The sequence below is a fragment of the Strongylocentrotus purpuratus genome, unplaced genomic scaffold (genome assembly GCF_000002235.5).
Source record: "Strongylocentrotus purpuratus isolate Spur 01 unplaced genomic scaffold, Spur_5.0 spur5_scaffold_5, whole genome shotgun sequence".
Lineage (NCBI taxonomy): Eukaryota > Metazoa > Echinodermata > Echinoidea > Camarodonta > Strongylocentrotidae > Strongylocentrotus > Strongylocentrotus purpuratus.
Window position 1 is genome coordinate 358,168 of NW_022145611.1, and position 23,330 is coordinate 381,497.

A 23,330-nucleotide genomic window follows, 5' to 3' on the forward strand; every position below is an offset into this window, starting at 1 on the left:
GTGTGTTTGAGTGCTGATAATATTATTATAGTTCACAATTTGGTCTTTATTCAATTATTGTTTTTATATTTTCCTGTTTTACGTGATTAACTTAATCATAATTTGTTCTTGAATCGATTGGGTGAGTGGTACATACGCGGTATTATTTTATTTTACTTTTAGGCTCTGTATAAGCTTGGCTTGTTAGAGCTCTTGTGAGTTGTGTGCCGCGGGGTTTCATATCCTTAAACTGCTGGCGAACAGAGCAACAAGACCAAGCTCTGTAATTGTTAGGTTTCTCCAATGGTAGGTTTGTCCAATAATGCCGAGTTTGTGCCACGGAACCTAGTCGGACATTTCGATTATATTCTTTTTATGTCATACGCCTTTATCCTTTTTTTGTTTTTCTTTAAATATTTTTTATAGTTTAGTCTACCTTGCTGATACCTCCTCAAAATATATACGATAGACTATCATTAATTCTGCTGCATTACCATATAGCTTACTTAGAGGTTACTGCAGATCAATCACCTGTACTGTATCTACATGTAGAGTATAGTTAATTAGTGTAGGAGAACAGTAAAAACAGTGGGGCCATTGAAGGAGCGTTCACGTCGCGGTCCGTCAGATGAAAATCTGCGAATCTTTCAACCACACTACTCAAGTTTCTTTTAACTACCACAACCAACACCATGGCTACCAATGACAATGATGACCAATTTGTTGCTGAGGCCCAGAGTCGAACTCATGGGTCCTTGTCAGGACCGGCCCTGAGTATCATCTCATCCAACATTGAAGGTCTTTCAGGCGCCAAACAAGAACTCTTGGCTGACCTATGCATAACAACCAACTGTGACATTCTCTGCCTCCAGGAGACCCATCGCGGGCCTACACGAGTTCGCCCTCGTATCTCCGGAATGACCCTCGTCGCAGAGAGACCACATGACCAATACGGAAGTGCAATCTTTGCCCGTAATGGTCTTGCTGTGGACAAATCTTACCTATCAGACATCAATAACATTGAAGTCCTTTCTATTGACCTAATGGGAATCACCGTAAGCTCCGTGTACAAGCCACCTCAAGAGCCTTTCGACCTGCCCGGCAGAGCTACTGACGGCAGGATGAATGTGGTCATTGGTGATTTCAACAGCCATAGCATTTCCTGGGGATATAGAGAAATGAACGAAGATGGTGAACTCGTTGAGACATGGGCAGATGCTAACCAGCTGTCCCTCATTCATGACGCTAAGCTTCCTGCCTCTTTCAACAGTGCAAGGTGGAGACGTGGCTACAACCCTGACCTGATATTTACATCTACCAGGATTGCTAACCAGTGCGAGAAAGTCATTCTCGACCCAATCCCTCACTCCCAGCACCGACCGATAGGGCTTAAGGTTAATGCAATCATTACTCCACGAGCAGTACCCTTCCGACGTCGTTTCAACCTGAGGAAGGCAAACTGGGAAAAGTTTGCTAAGGACTTTGACTCCTACATCCAGGACCTACCTGCCACCCCCCAAAACTACGACACCTTTGTAGAGTTGATAAAGAAATCGTCAAGGCGTAACATCCCCCGAGGATGTCGCACAAGCTACATTCAAGGCTTGACGGACCACTCCAAGGTGATGTATGAAGACTACATCGAACACTTCCAGATGGACCCCTTTAGTGAGGAGACACTGGAATCTGGAGAAAATCTGACCAAGGAAATTGGTGAATCTAGAAGGAGGAAGTGGCAGGAATTCATTCAATCCACTGACATGACACATAGCAGCAGGAAGGCATGGAAAACGATCCGGATACTGGGCAATGACTATACAAAGGCCCAACCAAGATCTGAAGTCACTGCTGACCAAGTTGCCCATCAACTCCTATTGAATGGTCGGGGAAACCCTGACCATCACCCCAGAAGAGCCAGACTCCCTAAGGTCCCAGACGCTCTAAGCTCTCAAGATGACCCAGGCTTCACTAGACCGTTCACCATGGACGACCTGCTTGCTGCCATCAAAGCAATGAAAAACAACAAAGCTGCTGGACTTGATGACATCCTCTGCGAGCAGATCAAACAGCTTAGACCAGGCGCCCTCAACTGGCTTCTCAAAATGTTCAACGAATGTTTGGGCACCAACAACATCCCAAAGCTCTGGAGGAAATCCAAAGTTATTGCCCTATTGAAGCCTGGTAAAGACGCAGCCAGTCCAAAGAGCTACAGGCCTATCTCCCTACTGTGCCATACATATAAGCTGTTCGAGCGGCTTATCCTTAACCGCATCGCCCCATTCGTGGATGAACATCTCATTCCAGAACAAGCAGGGTTTAGGCCAGGAAAATCATGCACTGGCCAACTCCTAAACCTCACTCAGTTCATCGAGGACGGGTATGAGAGTAAGCTAATCACCGGAGCTGCTTTCGTTGATCTCTCTGCTGCCTACGACACCGTGAACCACAGAATCCTTACCAGGAAGATCTTTGAGCTGACAAAGGACGTGAGACTGACTGGACTCATCCAGACGTTGCTGTCCAATCGGCGATATTTTGTGGTTCTCAATGGGAATCGCAGCAGATGGCGCAGACAGAAAAATGGCCTACCACAAGGAAGTGTGCTCGCACCGTTACTCTTTAACGTGTACACGAATGACCAACCGATCCACCCAAACACCAGGAGCTTCCTCTACGCCGATGATCTCTGCATCGCCACCCAGAACCAGTCTTTTGTGAAGTTGGAGGAGTCCCTCAGTGATGCCCTGGCCGGTCTCATCCCATACTATGCGACCAACCACCTGAGAGCTAACCCTGATAAAACTCAGATAAGCGCATTCCACCTCAAGAACAGGGATGCCAACCATCAACTAAGGATCAGCTGGTATGGGAAAAGGCTGAAGCACACTCCCAACCCAGTCTACTTAGGCGTCACACTCGATCGCTCCCTTACCTACAAGAACCACATTGCCAACACAAAGGCAAAAGTTGGAGCCCGCAACAGCATCCTCAAGAAGCTAGCCAACACCAACTGGGGGACTGATGCCAGAACAATCCGGACGACAGCCCTCGCGCTTTGCTTCTCTGCTGCGGAGTATGCATCACCAGTATGGAGTAGGTCGGCCCATGCACCCAAGATTGACCCAGCTCTAAATTCATCTTGCAGAGCGATCACTGGATGCCTAAGGCCAACTAAAGTAGAAGACATCTACCTGCTCTGCGGTATTGCCCCTCCACACGTCAGAAGGTTGGTCTTGTCCCAGAAAGAAAAGGACAAACAAGAAAACAATCCACTCCACCCACTCTTCGAACAACAGCCAGTGGGCAAGCGGCTCAAATCCAGACACAGCTTTCTGCACTCGGTAGAGCCTCTTAATACTAGCCCTCACAACCAAAGGATGACTTTGTGGTCTAACCACCTTCAGACCACTCCACATAAACTCTCCCTCAGCCCGAAGGAATCCCTCGCAACCGGCTCCAGTGAGACTTGGCCTACCTGGCTTAGCCTCAACCGCCTAAGAACTGGCTACGGTCGATGCAGAGTCCTAATGCAGAGGTGGGGTCTAGGAGACGAACAAACGGCATGTGAATGCGGCCAGGAACAGACAATGGAACACCTGCTAGTCTGCCCACTCCTGCCAGAGCCATGCACCCAAGATGACCTGGAAGCCGTTAATTCCCGTGCTAAAGCCTGTGTGGACCACTGGACGGGACTTGTGTAGTGACTCGATAAGAAGAAGAACACTCTGCATCATCAAATTTCTTCTTCTGCCACCAAACAGAGTTTCAACGTCATCTCTTACACAGGTTAATGTTACAATAATTTGATCGATGTCTAGATTTTTGTGTTTTAATACAGATTACCGGCGTCGCCCAATTACCCCCTGGCCACACACCCCAGGAAACCGACCCCAGGAACCCCCAAGGACAAATACCACTTGGAAAATTGTCCCCAGGGAAAAGGAAATTCACTTGCCAAGGACAAACTTCCCTGTGGACAATTAAAACCCTTGAGGATGATTATTCACGTGGACAATTATCCCCCCGCCTCCATGTACAATAACCCTCATGATACGTGAGATGTTGATTAGGCAATTGAAGTTCATGGGTCACATTACACGTAAAGAATTAAGGCCTAGAGAATCTGCTTTGACGGGAAAATTGTAGGAAGAAGGAGTAGGGGAAAAAGAGAATACTTTGGATGGACAGTCTGCAGAAGTGAAGAAGTGAAGGTGCTAATAGAGAAGGCTAGGAGCCGAGGGTTGTGGAACAGCATGATCGTCAAAGTTAACCGATTTGGCACTTAGAGAGAGAGAGTAGATTAGGATACACATTCAAAAGGGAGGGGGGGGGGCAAATTAGAATGTAAGTTTTCATTATTAGTGCATCCTCTCTAACTTTCCTTACCAACTGATAATGTTATTTGGCTTTGCATGAGTGTTTACCCACAAATATATTTCAATATCTATTTCATGTTGAATTGAAATAGGTGCATTGTGTTTTCTGGTTCACAAATTGTTATTTTGCGATTTTGCCTTTATGTCATATAGCATGAACCAAACATAAAGTAAATATCTGTTTCCTGGTAAATTAATCTAATTTGCTTCTTAAAGGTAATACAAAGTTTTGGTATGGGGGTCATAAATTTGGTTCAAATGAACATATTGGACGCATATGCGGTCCTACAATATTCAGTGATCGTTGTCGTGGTTGAAATCGAGTCTAAAGTTATGAAATTGTAAATAATAAACTCTTTATGTTGTATAGCTCCCTCTCAAGGTCAAGATATAACTTAAGCTATAAAACAATGTTTCTTGGCTAAAATCTACCGATAAATTGTTCCCGTTCGGAAATTATATATCACAACTACATATTCTGAGATTTTCATGATCGCAGCTACCATTGTACGGCCGTAGGCGCTATTTGAAATTTATCAAAATTTACTGGGAGCACCGGTAATTTTTATTTTCAATTTTTCTCGAAAGCAGAAGTAGTTTAGGGGCTAAATTTTCTAGTGCTTATAATACATCCACAGGGGCATCCAAATATATCAAAATTGTAAAGAATCACTATCCGCCCAATTTTCAAAATTTCCCAAAACTTTGTATTACCTTTTAACTCTAGAGTAGGGATTTAATCAGGGTGCAGCAAGACAATTTTAAAAGAAACGTTTATTAGGAAAATATTGTTTATCTTGTGAAAAACTAACAAACACCCCCAAACATAACAAATATAAATAAATTAAAAAATCCCTTTCTTGGGTATCTATTTTTTTCATAGATAGTTTGCAGAGTGGGTGGGGGGGGGGGGTTAATAAAGTCTACAGGGGTAATTACCCCCTGAAATAGATTTTCACATGGATGGTTTTCATCTGGGGATAGTTGTCCGTGGGCATGGGTGTTGTTGAGATAATTATCTTTGGGGATATAGATATCCACGGGGTGGTTGTCTAAGGTGATAATTTTCTTTGAGGTGATTGTCCTGGGGGGTGGTTGTCAACGGGGTAATTTTTCGGGAGGGGATTAATTGTCCTTATGGGTAATATTAGGGGAGAAGTGTTTCATGGGGGGGGGGGGGGGGAGATGAATGCCTAGGGGTAATTGTCCTATAACCAGAGATTACCAATACATTTATGCTAATGTCAGTTATGATACCATGTTGCATATCAATGCTCATTGCTTCAGGATACCACCTGCTTAAAGGTAATACAAAGTTTTGGGAAATTTTGAAATTGGGTGGATAGTGATTCTTTACAATTTTGATATATTTGAATGCCGTTGTGGATGTATTATAAACGCTAGAAAATTTAGCCCCTAAAACAATTCTGCTTTCAAGACAAATTGAATATAACAATTTACCGGTGCTCCCGGTAAATTTTGATAAATTTTTGAATAGCGCCTACGGTCGTATAATGGTAGCTGCGAACATGAAAATCTCAGAATATGTAGTTGTGATATATAATTTTTAAATGGGAATAGCTCATCGGTCGATTTTATTCAAGAAACATTGTTTTATAGCTTAATTAATATATTGACCTTGAGAGGGAGCTATATTACAATTCCATAACTTTAGACTCAATTTCAACCGCGACAACAATCACTGAATATTGTAGGATCGCTTATGCTTCAAGCATGTTCATTTGAACCAAATTCATGACCCCATACCAAAACTTTGTATTACCTTTAAATCTAAATTTTAAAAAAGCTTTCTAGAGATGGTCGCATTTTGGATATTAATCTTGATTCCAAAATATTTGTTTTCTTGAATCTTCCTTTTTTTGGGGGGGGGGGGGATGGTACATATGTTCTTTCTTTTAAAAAAAAGCTTCATTGAAAGGAGTGGCAAAAAATGGAATTTCATGGTTAATGCAACTAAAAAATATTTGCATTGAGTCTATATTTGCCTGTCAAGATCCTGCATGCAATGCTGGTAACATTTCTTAATTTTTTTTTTACATTGTAAGGAAAGTGCTTGGAAATATCTTGTCAACACATTCAACATTGCTTTTGTGATATTTTCTTTGTGTTTTTTCTTCATCATAGGTATGGAAACACCAAGGTGTTTGGATGCAACGTATCGCACCACGAAGTACGCACTACCCTTGTTCTTTTTGTCGGTGAAAACCAACTACGGTTATAGCGTAGTTGGGGAGTTTGTCGTACAATTTGAGACCACTGCAGCAATCAAGCAGGGATTGTGTACCATCCAGAAATGGCATTGCATGGAATCCGTAATTTTTTATGACGGATTTTTCAGAACGTGAAATCAATGCCATCGAACAGATCTTTCCAGGTAATAGCAATGATAAAAGTATTGTATGTTTCTTCACAATATATGTTGCAGTCTTTGAAAATACAAGTTCAATTTAAGAATCAATTGAAATGTAATTATACTGAATGATTAAAATCTTTAAATCTTTAGAGTGACAAGATATGCCATCAATTTTAAATGCATTTAGAAATCTCTTTGCATGGTCATAAAATACAAAAAATGGTTATTGACAGTACATAATTTATTAAAACCATATTGAATCATAATAAGATTTGTTTGTATTCAAGACATATGTAGATAATGTACTTTTGTTTTATTTTACTATCGCAGATCACCTCTTGTTTTTGTCAGAATTTTTTTTCTTATTTTTTTCTTTCAGATTTTTGTGAGCTCGCTAACTCAATTATAACGATGTACTTTTGTTTTGTTTATTATTTTTTTGCAGCATGCACTGTCTTTCTCTGTGATTTTCACAGGGAACAAGCATGGACACGATGGGTTCGGAAGATAGAAAATGGTGTTGCTTCGTGCAAGCAGAAAGTGCTCTCCATGCTGAGAAGATGTGCCCATGCCACTGAGCCATCAGAGTACAATGCTGCATTGGAATACCTCAAGGCTTCTAAAGAATGGCAGGAAAACCCGAAACTACAGAAGTGGTTCACCAAACAGTGGATTCCACATTCTAAGGTAAGAAAGAAGCAGTGTCTGTCCTTGTATGAGACTTTTGCCACACAGTTTCATTCTATCTTTTAAAAACTGGTGGTGCCCAGTTTCAAACTGGAATATTGTAGAATGTGATATGATCCATTATTACCCGTATCAGACATCTGAGCTGGTCATTTACAAAACCGTATTGCCCTAGTTTTCACTAGCAGTGGGACCGGAGGGGTATATTCTTTGTATTTTCCTTGGTCTCCCTGCGCGTATTGACTTTGCGTTTAGAGACGAGTGAAAATATACCTTGGTATTTTCCACGGTCTCGCATTCGGGCATCTTCTATTGACCGCGTCGCATTTTCATTGCGCATCTAATGCGTACGAGAACCTGCATACTTTGCGCGCACTCTATTGTGACGTAATAATCACACCAAATACACACTGTTTGCAGTGTATCGAAAATGTTGTCAAGCACTGGATGCACAGTGTTGGTTTGACAAAGTTTGTTCAGTTCTTGAGATTGTCATGGTGGATTTCTGTATTTGCTCTAGATGTCTGATTTGGATAACAATAAAAATATTGACTGGCTTTACTTTCGGGGGATATCAGAAATATTGACCGCGCTAAGACCATATTGCCCTCGTCTTTCGACTCGGGGCAATATGATCTGAGCTTGGTCAATATTTATGATATACCCCTCAAGGCCAGTCAATATTATATAATTATTAACCGTATCAGACATCTGAGCAGGGCAATTTTTAAATGTTATTGCCTTCAAGGTTTGATGGATAAGCCAACAAAATTACAATATTTTAGCCCGCTCAGAAAAGTCAATGGGATTTTGTGTGTAATTTGCCGGTCAATATGGTTATACAGTAAACCAATGAACAAATATTTTAGCCCGCTCAGAAAAGTCAATGGGATTTGTGTGTAATTTGCTGGTCAATATGGTTATACAGTAAACCAATGAACAAATATTTTAGCCCGCTCTGAAAAGTCAATGGCAAAATGCGTGTTAAACTAATGAGCAATATTATAGAGCCAGTTGTAATTTACATCGCGCATCAGCTACTGTAATTTACATCGCGCATCATGTATAAGAAAATGACCACTTTGCGCGAACTCTATTGTGACGTAACAATCACACCCTAGGCAAACTGTTTGCAGTGTATCAAAAATCTGTCAAACACTGGATGAACAGTGCTGGTTTGACAATGTTTTTGCAATTTCTAATGCTAGGAAACCCTGTGTAGCCTACATAATTTAAGAGTTTCTTGTTTGCTCTAGATGTCTGATGTGGTTAACTCTTATCCTGCCATGAGACTGCTAGCGCGCTATTGTTACAGTGCCATGTGCACGCGAGCGTGCTATCGATTGAAAGCCACGTTCATGCTAGCGAGCCACCGCTACGGTGCTTTGTGCGCGCTAGCGCGCAGATGTAATAACAGTTATTGTTCATGCCCATTGCACCGTGTTGAGTGCTTTTGCAGCGCTATTGAAAGTACCATCGCGTGCATCAGATTATCGGCTTTGGATTACGCGTCTTTGTATACAACAGTCAGATTGGATTTTCTTGAGTAATTCAGCGATTTTTTGTTTGTAAAGATTTAAATAACACGCACTTGAACCAACCTTAAAATTAACTTGGCACGCAGGAGATTAGCACTGTGGCACAATGGGAATTAGCACTGTGGCACTGGGTGCATTGTATGGGTGGCAGCTTAAGAGTTAATAATAGTAATATTGACTGCCTAATTCAGGGCAATACGACTTGTCATATATCACCCTCACCTTCGGTTCGGGCGATATGTCATATTGCCCAGAAGGCAGTCAATATTACTTAAGTATTACGTTTTTAATCACATTACTCAAACCAATACATGTAATATCTATTTTAATGCCTCCGCCAACTTAAGATTGTACTGAAGAAATTATGTTTTGGGCTTGTCCGTAAAATCATCAATGATATATTTATTTCTTGAACAAAGACAACAAATTGATTATACATCCGTTTTATATTTCAGCGCTGGGTATGGGGCAACCGTTGCAACAAAGGAGTTCAGGTCAACACCAACAACGGACTGGAGAGGCAGAATGGGATATTCAAATATTCCTTCTTGGAAAAGAAGAACGACACCAGTATTTCTGGAATGATTTCTATTCTCATTTTGGAATACCTGCCTAATAGCATGCGCAGGTAAGGTATACAAACAGAAAAAAACTAAGAGAGAATATAAAATAAATTTGAAAATCTTAGACCTAAAGTGACTGCTACTTTTTAGGGGTGTTTATAAGGAAATGAAGCTGGAGGGGAGCAGAGCATATGGAGCAGTGGAAATCATGCTAAAGATCTAATTGGCTTCAAAACAACTACATTGTAAATCTTTTGCCCTCCCTATTGTGAATGAGTTAAACTCTTGAAAGTATGATCTTATTGGCCCGTATTCTGAACTCTGGTTTAACTTAATTAATTAGTTAAGTATGTGCTAAAATTATGGGAAGCCAAAAATGTATGTTTCTTACGTTTGCTGGGCTCTTTTCTCATGCTTTAATGGTGAATAAAACTATTGTAGTTATCATTCCAATACAGTTTTTAATAGTTTGAGTGCCAAATGTACTGTTACAGTTTTGTATCACTTTTGGCTACCCATTGTTAAACCACAGATTTAGACCACAGTTTACATTAAACTGGAGTTCAGAATACGGATCAATATGTCTAAATACAGTCAAACCTGTCTTAGTGGCCACCTTTCTATAAATGCCACATGTCTATAGTGGCCATGCATTTTGTCTCCCAAGAAATGTGTGGTATTTAACCCAGCTAGTGTTCATCAGTAACCAGTGATCATGGAGTCACCCTATATACTAAAACAAGACTAATATCAGTAAATTAATAAATAAACAGTAATAAATGTTAATTACCTGTCTATAAAGACGTTGAGACCACTAAATGTGGCCACTGTATATATGAAACCTGTCTGAGAAAGGGCTTATGCCGAAAGGGTGATAGCGTCGCGTTGACTTGAACGCAATCATTCGTCCAAAGCCCCCCCCCCCCCCCCCCCCCCCCCCCGTTGTGCCGAAAGGGTGCGTTGGGAGTGTCGCATCGAGTTGACTGGAATGCGACCATTTGTCCAAATCCCCCCCCCCCCCCCCCCCCCCCCGTTTTGAAGAAAGGGTGCGTTGACTAGTGTTCCATATCAGTTGTTTATAATTGAATTTAAGAAATAGATATTTAAGTCGTTTGAATTCAAATAATTAAAATAGAAACAGATAAAAAATTAGATCAAACTAGCTTTTACGTAGTCTTGCAGATTAGGCATTTATTTTGATTATTTTGATTTAAACGACTAAAATTTCTAGCCCTTAAATTCTATTAAAATGGCTGATGTAGGAGACTAGTCGACGCACCCTTTCGAGAAAAGCCCCCTACGTAAAAAATAAATGAAGTTGAGAAGACCTTCTGATTATAACCGGAATAAATTGTTCTGAAAAACAATTTGTTTATTAATACATCATTCTAAAAAGTATCAAGCCTAATAATGCGCTAGAAGTCATGAACAGGCAACCAAGACTGCCCAGAGTAGCAGTGGTTGATCCACCGTATACTATCCAGTATCCCCACATTGTTATTATGTATCTCTAACAACACAAAACATTATCATACAACTACAAAACCCCTACAAAACATAATCAATACACTTATGAGCTGCTTTCAAACCAAGCACGATCATTTTAATAGAGAATTATGTGTAACAATCCTTGATAGCTGACTGGGAGCAGTATGATTCGGACGGCGTCGCCAAACTCCTTGTTTGAAGCCCAGAAATCAATGTTAAAAGAATGATGTAAATGTAATGACTTCAAATAATGTATAAAAATCATGATTCATGCAGCATTATATTCCTTTAACTCTGATTAACTACTTGACTGCAACTCCCTGATAAAGACTTTAAACATCTCATTCATAAAATAGAAAGTACAAGTGTCACAGCACAATTTGATAACATATGAATGGAATGAATACAAAAACATGGACGTGACAAATAAATTAGAACATACTTGACCTCAGAAGTGTCGAGAATGACAGACATGAGCACTATACAATTAGTATAATTTCTTTATTCTTATTGAACTTCATGATTTTCTCTATTCTGAATGTTTCTGTAAAATTTACCTAATGATTTTAAATAATTTAACAATTTTGGCAAAAACTCAATATAAAAATTCATGACTACATTGAATACAAATGTATCTAAAAACTGCTGAATTCTATTGAACTTGCATTCTCAGTACATACCAAAAGTAAAGCCGTATTGCTATTAATAAGCTAAAATATATCATGAGAGATAATAAATATTTCTACAAGTATTTACCAAAGACGTTAGTAATTAACACATTATTTCAGTCATCAAAACTCTGGTAAATAATTAAAATAATTAACATCAATGATGCAAGAGATGAAAGAATGAAACATTTTACATTTCACGTCAGGATTTCCAAACACTGCATTCTTCAGATAAGTCTACATACCGGTAATGCACATTTACAAATTCATACTTACAACTGTATCTACAGAATAATGAAAATAAATTATTCTATATTGCAGAAATATTACACAAGATACATATTACCTATTTCTAAAATTTTGTGCACAGCAAACTTTCGACACTATTTATAAAATATATCTACAAGCAGTCAGTTCTTTGGGGGATACTTCTTTGTAAGCATTTTCAACAGATTCTGTTTGTTTTGGGGGATGTGAGAATAAAAACCGATCCATAAACATGTAATCCTCATTTTAACATCAAAAATCTGGATGTTTATGTTAAACATTTGAGTTTTTTTTATTTAACACTGTGTACATCATATTCAATCATTGCAATAACATGATTTATTCATGGTTTTGAATACTTTCAAACCACTTTAATTATCTTTCCAAAACAATTATTGCTAAACATTAAAGTCATTTGATTGGCATCCGACTTTCTGATCAATAATCTTCTATTTGTGTAGGCATGCTTTATTTAGATGTTAATGAATACAAATAACTAGAAGTGCATGATAACATTTCATGAATAAATCCTAGATGGTAGGATGGAAGAAAGCACAACATGATTAGGTACATCGTTGGATCGGTGTATTGAGCGCTATATAAAAAACTGTATTATTATTATTATCAAACCATGTCACATAAATAAACCTATATCACTATACCCTTAAACGAATAGAAAACATAATACATGTATCATTAAAATAGTGTTTCAGCTGTTCTATTCCATCAATGCAATACACAAATCTTTCTAAACTTCCAGCAGAATCCATTAATTTTGGAACGATCAGATCCACAGGGAGAGACCCTTACACATTAATCAGCTGCGTTCATATTTCTACAATAGGCCACTTGTTCACATAGAAGCGTGATATACACATCACATGCATGTAACATGTTGTAAACTTCTCCAACTTAGCTATGTACAGGCATTCTTTCTTCTCTCCATAAAGTAAAGTAAAGTAAAGTAAAGTAGTAAAGTAATGTAGGTAATAATACATGGCATGCTGAGTACTTGTTATCAGGTTTGAGTCACTCATGACAGGGAGGCACTAGATAAGCAAGCTATTCAAAGCACTGCATCTCAAACAATAACAACATTTGTTTTCTATGGTAAAAGTTTCACTGATAATAAGAGCTAAGAGCCAGAATGGCACTGCCGCTCTATCATCTGGTTCTAAGCAGACAATGTGAGTGATAAATAAAACACAGAGCTCTGTAAGTATAATACATTTTATTCTAAAGTATTCATTGATAATTTACACACTCTCCCAAAAAGTAAAAGCCAGTGGCTACTTAAAATTCTGATTACAATATACTGTATGGAGGCAGTGATATTACCAGGGTTTAACATACAGCGTACATGTATGTGGCAACTGTCTCTACAATGTTCTCATCTGATTTTGTTTTTCAACATGGGGAAACATCACTAAATGGGCATAAAAATTCAAGGAACTTTAAATGGGCAGTGTTGATATCCAAGGAGCCGTCAAGAAAAGCATTAGATGGAAGTTGACCAGTGGGCTTTAGATGGGCATGGTGGGCAGGAGGCATAACCCAAAGACAGCATCCCTGGACAGACAGAGGCCACTGGATGTTCCCTTTAGCAGGCCATCAAATAGGCGGTGGACCGTTGGTATAGCGTAGCATGGGATGTAATGAGCGAGCAAAGTTATTTGTCAGGGTACAACTGTAATCTTCCTCAGTCATTGGAATAAAACATGCTACACCCAGTAGTAGAAGCATTAAGAGATGGAGCGGAAGAGCAGCTCGTACTGCTCTTGATAAGAATGCTCTACCCCCTTGGCCTGTTAAAACTGGAGCTCTGTAAATGAGAACAAAAAATCAATTTTAATTGAATATTGGGCATTCACAACATTATTATAAAAGACTTTGATTAAGTTAAATCTCCATGTATAAGACGCACCCTATTTTAAGGACCAAGACCCTGACACCGAAGGCAACAAGCCAGATCAGATCGTATCTTATTGCAGCATTCGGTAAGGTACGGAAACCCAAGTCAGGGAATTGGGAAGGACTTTAATTTATTACGAGGCGCAGTTGAAGTGCTTGTGAACTTGTCACAAATAATAGTAACAATGTTGTTTTTAAAACTAAATATTACAGATAAATTTTCCTCTGAGTCCAAACAGAAATTTGGACAGCCTAGATTTTGAGTAGTGAGTCAATATCCCCCGTGTGAGTGAGCTGGATGATACGGTTGAGTGAGCTGAAGACCTGGATGAACTTTGGCCGGCAAAGTAACCATGTGAAAAAGCATAAGAAAAAAAAAAAAAACTCTCTCTCCTTCAAATTAGGAACGTAGTTTAACTTCAAATAGTAGATCCTATTCTTTATTCACATTATGTGATTGTATCCCCCGGCAGTATGCCGGTGGGGTACTTTGGATTCAGCAGCGTTACGCCGCGTCCTATTCTTGTGTGCGCTCTAATAACTGCCACATTCCTTGATGGATTTCTTTCAAATTTTCTATGGTGGTATAATCTACACACGTATAACTTGGATGGTTTATGGGAGCTCTATACGCCATATTTCTCAGGGATTTTCTTCAGAATTTGAACGAAGGTGTATCTTGGTTATAGATTATCTATACAAGCCTATAGATTTTGGTGATGCTCCCTCCAGTGTTCCGTCTTTTATAGAGTCAAAGGTCATATTTTGATAGATGTCTTGTGTGCACTCTAGTGTGCGGTCTAACTGCATCATTCCTTGACGGATTTCTTTCAAATTTTGTATGGAAGTGTATGTTGGTAAAAATCTATGCACCTATAGTTTTTGGTGATGCTGCCACCAGTGTCCCATGTTTTATAGTGTCAAAAGGTCATATTTTGGTGGATGTCTAGTGTGTGCTCTGCAAGATATATTTCATGAAGATTTCTTTCAAAAGATGTATAGAGATCTATGTTGGTACACATCTCTCCTTTTTGGGGGATGCTGCCCTCATTGTTCCATCCTTTATTAGGTCAAAGGTCATTTGGCCATTTAGTTCCGTTACTGCCACATTTTCTTGACGGATTTCTTTCAAATTTTTGACAGAGATGCATTATACACACATATTGTTTTGGTGATGCTGCTCCTAGTCTTGACAATAGTCTGAGCCACAAGTGGCAATCTCTACATCATCCTTTTGTCCCTCCCTCGAACATAAGGATGACACAAAATTGCTGCCACTGCCGATTGCAATATTTCTAGTTCATGTTGAGACACAGAGATTTTCAAAAACAACTAAAAAGTAGCATTTTGAGCACCCCTGACTTTTAAATTTTTCCAGAGGAAAGTGTGTTTTATACACAGAGATTCAAGGTACATGTTATACTTTTTAAATCCGCTATAAATAGAAGTAAATTTAAAAATTTTGTGAACATTTAAACAATGATTATTATCATTATCTATCCATTGTGTGCTCAAACTGGCAAGTTCTACATCCTAACATCAGACCATTGCCATACTGATAAGGACCAGGGCCCGTATTCAATTCAATACTTAAGGACAAAATTAAAGCTTTTTACTTAGTATTTGGCTTAGATAAAATACTTAGCCAATTATGGTATTCAATTCACACTTTTGGCTAAGTATTTTACTCTAAATCTAAGCCAACTCCATACCAGACTTAAGCAAATTATTTGGAGGCCTTGATTGGCAGGCATATGGTTTTCTTACGCAGTATTATAACCTGTGCACAATTATATCAGCGTGCATTTATTGCAATGCATCAATTGCGCATTACTTTTGATTGACCGTGTGACGTCACAATGCTTATCAATAAGTATTTTACTTAGATTTTGTCTTACGTAAGTATAAGTCTAAAATGCGATTTGAATACGAGATAAGTGAATTACTTAACTTAGCCATTTACTTAGTAAATTTCTTACTTATGCTAAGTATTGATTTGAATACGGGCCCAGTGCCCCAGTTTCAATTTAAAAAAATTAAAAAATTGAAGATGTTTATAATTAGCACATTTCCCAGAACAATTTTGATTATGATCACAAAGTCTATTTAAAGAAATCAATACAAAGATGATTTCAATGTTCTACTCTATTGTCTACCTATAGAAATCATGTTAAAGTTACTATGTTACTAAGTTACTATGTTACTATGAGTATGATATCTCTTTGGGACAATCATTCCACATTTTGTGGGTTTGGCTCAATGATTTTTTATTCAGAGTCCTAAAAATATTCAAGATGCATGGGTAGGAAGAAGGAAAACACACTGTATTTATTTTTCTTGCATGACCATATCGGATGTGATGCCAAGAATTTAAAAAGGAAATTAAGTTTAACAACCCTTAAATTAGCAACACATCGAGAGGTTCAAAGTCATCATGTTCTATCAAAATTAGCCATTTTGGAACTTTTGACAAGGTTCCTGCACACAGAAATTGTTTTTGAGACAAAACATACCGGTAAATTGATTAGTACAATGTAGCAAAAAAACAAACATTATTTTTGCCAATTTCAAGAACAACATGTGATCCATTTACCCCTTTAAAAAAATACAGTTAATGCACTAGTCTATTAATGTTGCCCTCAGGTTGATTTCTTGAAAGTTTGTGATTTTGTTTTTTATAGACATGTTCAAATAAGTGCACTAAATTTATTATTAATAATGGTGTCCTACATACCCAGCAGTATCTGGTGATCTTTCTGCTGCAGCTGCTACAGCTGCTGCAGCTGCTGCTTGACGTCCAGCCAGTGTGTTGGTAGTAGCATCAGCATAATGTCTGATGGAATAGATAGGTGTGCTGCTACGTCCTGGTATGGGGCTTGTAAAGTCACTAGATACTTCTCCCATGGCTCCTAACAGCATTACAGATCTTGGTTGAATAGGACTCTCATAAACACCCTGAAAAATCAAGCAAGTTCATTGATTTTTGATTTCCTTCAATTCAATACAGATTTGTTTAAATTTTGAATTTGACAACTTTCACGAACTCTATTGACAACCAACTTCTTAAATGTTATACAATGCTTGAAGAAGTAAAGGCTGGTTGTCAGCAATTTTTGTAAGAGGAAATAAATGTAATGCCCCACAATCTGTTAAACTCAAACAGAATTAACAAAGAGTGTTATCTTTAACAACCATGGGTTACAGGCTACAAAAGAATAATATATGTGTGGCTTCCTGCCCAGTGAATGGGCAATATGTAATATACATAATATATACACTTATTTTTGCTTATATCCTCTTATTTTAATCTCTAACCATGGCTAGAGCATGTTTTAAATTTAAACCTTCTTTGTGAATTTGGGCCATTATCATTTCAAACCATGGTTTAACCCTATCTAGCCCGGGGGGGGGGGGGGGGGGGGGGGGGGCTTTAGAAGCCCCCCCCCTCGACATTTTTCGCGATAATTTTTAACGAAAGAAAATCTTGCACTGAAATTTTGTGACTTTTTTCTTTTGAGTCTTGCGCATCTTTTGAAAGAATTTGTTTTCGAAAATCGGACCTACCATTACAAAGTCACTGTTCTTTTGTCTTTGCATGTCAGCCCGAAAATCGCTCATTTTTGTGATTTGTGTACAAACCATATGGAAATCTCATTTTTCAAATAAAGAGATAAAACATTGGTTATTTGGTCTTGTTTACAGTTTAGGTGTTTATTTTGGGGTCAAAATAGTTGAAATATAGTTGGAAATGAAATGAAACAACAAAAACAACAAAATACATAAGTTAGAAAAAACAAATACATAAGAAATATCAAAACAATAGATAACATAAGGAATAACCCTAATTTTTCAATTTTTTGTGTTGTATTTTTATTCCAAATGGTCTAACAAATATATGTAGTGAGAAAGAATGCTTAAATATGAATAATTTATGGGCAAAAATGTGAATTTGATGACCTTATTTGCATAAATTACCATAAATATGCAAATGAGTGAATTTTTCAAAAAATTGAAATTACCATAGTATTCTATACACTTCACTTGACATGTATGCAAATTTTTGCGGCGATCGGTCGTTTCACAGCCGAGATCATAGGGGGGGGGGGGGGGGCAATGCAGTTTCAAAATAGCCCGGGCTAAATAGGGTTAAGCCTCCATAAGCCTGAGAATGGGTAATATTGTATAAGCTGTAATTTTCGCAAATTTTCATATTGCATATTATCGCGAATTTATCAACAAGCAAAAATATTGGCATCGCATCATTCCGGAGCGCGAAAGGCATAAAGTTATGTGCATGCGTCCTCTTGATCGCTAGCTGCTAGTAATTGCCCACCTTATTTGTAATGCAATACTGTCGCCTCCCTAGATGGATCTTCGACTGCGCACAGTTGTAAATGATGCCTCCGCCATAGAACGATTTTACAAACCAAAACAGAAGCAATTTTTAAAATTCAAGGTTTGATTGTAACCCACTAACAGGTTCTCAGAATATCATGATTACAAGCTATTTTTCATACACATGTACATGTATGACCCTTTGATCTTTGACCTCATGACCCTAAAATCTAATCAGTTCATTGGTTCTGCAAGATACATACATGTCCTGAGTTTGACAGTAATCCATCCGTTGGTTCTATTGATAATACGTTCACAAGCTATTTTTGCATACATAATGAACCCTGTGACCTTTGACCTCATGACCCCAAAATCTAATCAGTTCATTTGCTCTGCAAAAAACATACAGTACATGTCTTGAGTTTGATGGTGATCAGTCCATCGTTTGTAATGATGTGATCACAAGCTATTTTTGCATACCGGTACATTATGAGCCCTGTGACCTTTGACCTCATGACCCCAAAATCTAATCAGTTCATTGTCTCTGCAAGATACATACATGACTTAATTTTGGCATCCATCGATTGCTTCTTGACATAATGCGATCACGCGAACAGCATGTACAGCAAACCCGAAAACAATAATGGCTCAAGCTACGGTACTTTGTAGCGGAGGCATAAAAACATCAAGTTTTGACATGTCATATCTGAATGAGGCTTATTTGAGAGGAAGATAGACCTACCCTGTCCAGTTGGAACTGACTGGGATCCACTTTAGTCTCCAGGAGCTCCAGGTTATCATTACATTTCTGAAGCAGAGAAGAACTCTTCTTAGCAATAAGGTGAAGGGTTTCCCTGGTAGCCCGACAGTCTGGTGAGTCCACATCAATCAAGAGCTGGTCTGCCGTATCCTTCAAGGAACTCATACGAGGTATCATCTCCTCAAGCTCTTGTCTAAATGACTACAACAAAACATAAAGGTACTTGATATTTTCATACTGTCTTAGGTGCTCAAGAACCTTTCAAGTACATAATGCAAGTGAAAAACAACACCCATACTGAAGCTACACTATCTTAAAAACCAAGTGAAATTGCTGACATATTATGATATATCATAGTGTTTTGATTGGGTGCTCACCTAAAGGAATTTATGAATGTCTGAGCACTACCCATTTTAAAAAGAAAATCTCAAAATCACATTGCCCCGGTTGGTCAATAATGGTGTTGAGGGGGTTGTGCATTAATGCATTCAACCCAACAGAAATCATTTGAATGAACCTCTGGTTGAAAGTCACTCTATTTAAAACTTGGGAAGAGACAAATTTGATATGAATCAGTTAATACACCTACACTCCCCTATGTTTAAAAAATATTTGAGGTCGTATAGAGGACATATATGTGCTACTCCAAAATGGTCTAAAGACGAGTGTATTCTTAATTTCTTTCATAAGAGCTAAAAGTCAGTTCATGATAAAAAACCCTGACTTACAGCAAATATTCTGTATTGATTATTCAGTATCTCAGGATCAGCATTGAAATCGATGGGTTCATTCTCTGTCATAATTGTCTCAATCTCATTGAGTCTAGATTCAAGGTCCTTTGTTGTCTGATGAAACTCTTCACATTGCACAATAGCCATCTGAAAGAAACATACAAAAAATAATCTTTGGTACTCCTTTTGTCAATAACAGTCACTCCAATATTTGAGATCTAGAAAACATTTTTTAAAGAAAGCCTCAGCCTTGGAGGTGCCGTGGGCGAGTGGTTCGTTCGTTCGTGTCTTCTTAGATCAAGATTTAATCTTGATCTTCGGAGTAGTTGCTACAACCGGCCGTGTCAGACATGTTGCCCCGGGTTGCGAGATAGGACTCTTGTAGCGTGCCCCCATTTAAAACAATGATACAATAACAATTTAACGAGTGGTTAAGACGCCGGACTGTCGATCACAAGGTTCGTGGGACTAATTTCCTTTGGCAAGACATTGATCTAAATTTGCCACACTCAACCCAGGTGATGTAAATGGGTACCTGGCAGGAATTAATTCTTTGAAATGCAAGAGCGCCGTAATGGCAGCACAGCTAAAGCCGGGGTAATAATAGTTTGGAAGCGCTATATATATAAACCAAGTATTATCATTATTATTAACCCGTTCAGCTCGGGAACCGAGATTTCTCGGGCCCCTAGGTACGTACTCACAAACGGGAACCGAGATTTCTCGGGTCCGAGCAAGGGCTTCTTTTATTGCAGAAAAGTACATCTATTCACCTTCTAAATACAATATAAACTATCTGTATACAAACCTTGAACCTTTGGCTACATGCATCTCATTTTTTACCGACTGTAGATGCGTATTTTTTGTTTTATTACAAGTTTAGCATGAGAATGCATGAGTCCTCTTTCAGGATATTCGTATAGAACACATGCAAGTCAGTTTACGTTATTTTCATAGATTTTCGGAATCGCTGCTGCTAGCTAGCTGGGTCTACTATGCCTAGGACTGTGTAAGCCGGACATAATGATTTTACAGGCAGCGAATTCCACACTCGCTCTGAATACCTTTGTACACGGCACGCGCGGATACACCGTTCAATACATGAGCCTTGGCCTTATATGGTCATTGACGCCTATTCGGGCCGATTATTGAATAGCTTATAGTATATTACAGTCTCGTTCGACCTCGCGCTCTCAGTTCAGGTAATTCATGGGTACGTATACAGGGTACCGGGCCGACCTATTATTGGGGAGATTAGCTAGTCTCGATATAGTCCATCCCATTGTTTTGTTTCAAGGTTGTCGGCTATTATTTACTTATCGTGCTATAAAGTGTCGGAGTTTTACTATTTAGTTCAGCTTTTTGATTTTCATGATAGTTGGTTGCACAAATTAGTTCTCAATTCTTTGCTTATAACTGCTCTTTATCTATGTAAGATAGTTTCTCAAAATGTCTCGTCATCGGAAGAAGCCTCTTTTTAGCGTTGAAGATGCTCGAGAAGCGATCCTTGACTCGGACTCAGAAAATGAATATGATAAAATGGACTTATCAAGCGAAGAAGAGTATTCGTCGGACGTAGAAAATGAAGAATATGAAACAACGACATTCGATGATTTCTTCGAATTAGAGGGTACAGCAGAGTCCATGAATGGAAATACTCCTGTAAACCCCGCCAGCACTCGTAGTGATACCCTCGATCCATACCGAACCGACCCTGGAGTTACGGGGGACCAAGCCACAGCTGAGCCTATGGGGGGGGGGGGGGGGTAAAAAACCCGGATAGATAAGGATATGAAAATCAGATTGAATATTTCCATAAGTTATCTATAAAGCCTGTTGTCTCAAAAGTTTTTACTCCACAGCTATCTTTTACGTCATTGTATTTACATGACAATATGCTTTTCATTTTATCAATTTGACCAATTTAGCGAATCATTCATGTATGGACCTCCTCTTTTATGAAAGGCTTATCTCAGCTCCCTCAGCTGCCCCACGCTAAGGGGGAACAAAAGAATGTAAAGAAGTTACTACTCTGGAAGATTGCCGTTTTGAAAGAAGAGGATGTAGGCGTAAATAGGTCAATTTACATTACAATACAAACAACCACTCTAACTTATACACCTTTACGAGGGCATGTAACAATTTTAGAGCAGGTTGAAGTAAAATATCTTGATCAACCTAAAGCCTGTCTTGGTTTGAGCAAGCATATGAAATGTTCAAATGTTATGTTCTGAAAAACGACCCCTAACTCTTCCTCTCTCTCCCCACGGAATATTACTCTTGTCTTGAGCAACTCCGGCGGTAAAGCCACGAATATGAGACTTTTCCCGGGCAAAGATGCTACCATTGTTGAAAAAAATGCAAGGCAACATAAAACAAGTTTCTGGCAATGAAGAAAAGCGAGTGCAAGATGAAGAAAATAATTGTTATTATTATTACTATTTTATTACAATATTGTAAGCATCATCATCATCATCATCATCATCATCATCATCATCATCATTATCATTATCATGTATACATGTTCATGCCATCTACAGAACTGATCATGAAATGAGGATTATCTAAGTTTTATTGACATGATAGGTTGAACAACAGATGGAGACGAAGACAAATAAAGTGAATTCTCACGTTGTTTGCACTTCTTTCTTTATTGTTCCGTAATATAATGAATTACTATATTTTCAATATCATTTATTTTTGAATAAATAAAAGACTACCAATACTACGGCGATTAATTCCTTATTAGCCACCCCCTTCCAAAAAACAAAAAACAAACACAACAACGCGATACGGAAATAAAATACACTGAAGCACAATTCCAATTTCACGAAATTCCTGACGTATTCAGAGAGGGAAGGGGGAGGATAGAGACAGACAGACAGAGACAGACAGAGAAAGATAGATAAATAGAGAGAAAGAGAGAAAGCTGGGTGCATCGTTATAGTCTGTACTGTATTTATTTATTATTATGCTATGCTGTCTCTCCTTTCACCCCCACCCCCTGTTCTGGATTCTTCTTTAGTTTCATTTTATCATGTCTATATCTTTTCGATAAAGTATAATGTCCGACATATATTATAACCGTCAATTTAGGCTGATATACTATTTCATATTAATTGATGCAACAGAGATTTACATACAAAATTTTAGTTTTATAAATTGTGTATTTTTCTCATAAAATTGAGTATCTAAATAAAAAGAGATGAAAAGAAAGAAGAGGGAGAAGAAGAGAAGAAGGGAACAACAAGAAAAGATGCAGATGAGAAAGAAGAACAAATTAAGAGAAAGAGAGACAGAAAGAGAAAGACAGAGAGAAAGAGAGAGAGAGAGAGAGAAAGTTGGGCGCATCGTTTTATAGTCTGTACTGTATTTATTTATTATTAAATATTGTCTCTCCTTTCCCCCCCCCCCCCCCCCCGTTCTGGATTCTTCTTTAGTTTCATTTTATCATGTCTATATCTTTTTGCTATAGTATAATGTCCAACAAAATAATATTATAACCTTCAATTTAGGCTGATAAATTATTTCATATGAATATGATGCAACAGAGATTTACATTCAAATCTTTAATTTCTTATAAATTGTGTATTTTTCTCATAAAATTGAGTATCTAAATAAAAAGAGAAAGAAGAAAACCAAAATAAGAATGA

At 38.4% G+C, this 23,330-nt stretch overlaps 2 protein-coding genes across 5 annotated transcripts in view; one reads left to right on the forward strand and one right to left on the reverse strand.

Moving 5' to 3' along the window:
* Positions 1 to 3,676: 3,676 nt before the first annotated feature.
* On the forward strand, positions 3,677 to 9,586 carry LOC105440125. Its single transcript, XM_030998409.1, has 4 exons — positions 3,677 to 3,765; positions 6,501 to 6,750; positions 7,175 to 7,416; positions 9,410 to 9,586. The coding sequence occupies exons 2-4, from the start codon at positions 6,699 to 6,701 to the stop codon at positions 9,584 to 9,586; spliced, it is 471 nt and encodes a 156-aa protein (XP_030854269.1). The 5' UTR covers positions 3,677 to 3,765; positions 6,501 to 6,698.
* A 1,260-nt stretch (positions 9,587 to 10,846) lies between these two features.
* Positions 10,847 to 23,330, reverse strand: part of LOC754884 (nesprin-1) — a 127,407-nt gene continuing 114,923 nt past the window's right edge. For all 4 annotated transcript variants that reach the window (XM_030999729.1, XM_030999728.1, XM_030999727.1 and 1 more), the window contains 4 exons: positions 19,675 to 19,824; positions 18,929 to 19,147; positions 16,586 to 16,806; positions 10,847 to 13,762 (listed from right to left, as the gene is read on the reverse strand). In XM_030999729.1, coding sequence (XP_030855589.1) covers positions 13,552 to 13,762; positions 16,586 to 16,806; positions 18,929 to 19,147; positions 19,675 to 19,824 — 801 coding nt within the window. In that variant the 3' untranslated portion in view covers positions 10,847 to 13,551. The remainder of the gene's footprint in view (positions 13,763 to 16,585; positions 16,807 to 18,928; positions 19,148 to 19,674; positions 19,825 to 23,330) is intronic.

Excerpts from the sequence above, each read along its gene's own strand:
- LOC105440125 (XM_030998409.1), top strand. The coding sequence starts at position 6,699 with ATGACGGATTTTTCAGAACGTGAAATCAATGCCATCGAACAGATCTTT. Across the intron at positions 6,751-7,174 it reads CATCGAACAGATCTTTCCAG|CATGCACTGTCTTTCTCTGT; the intron begins GTAATAGCAATG and ends ATTTTTTTGCAG. Across the intron at positions 7,417-9,409 it reads AGTGGATTCCACATTCTAAG|CGCTGGGTATGGGGCAACCG; the intron begins GTAAGAAAGAAG and ends TTTATATTTCAG.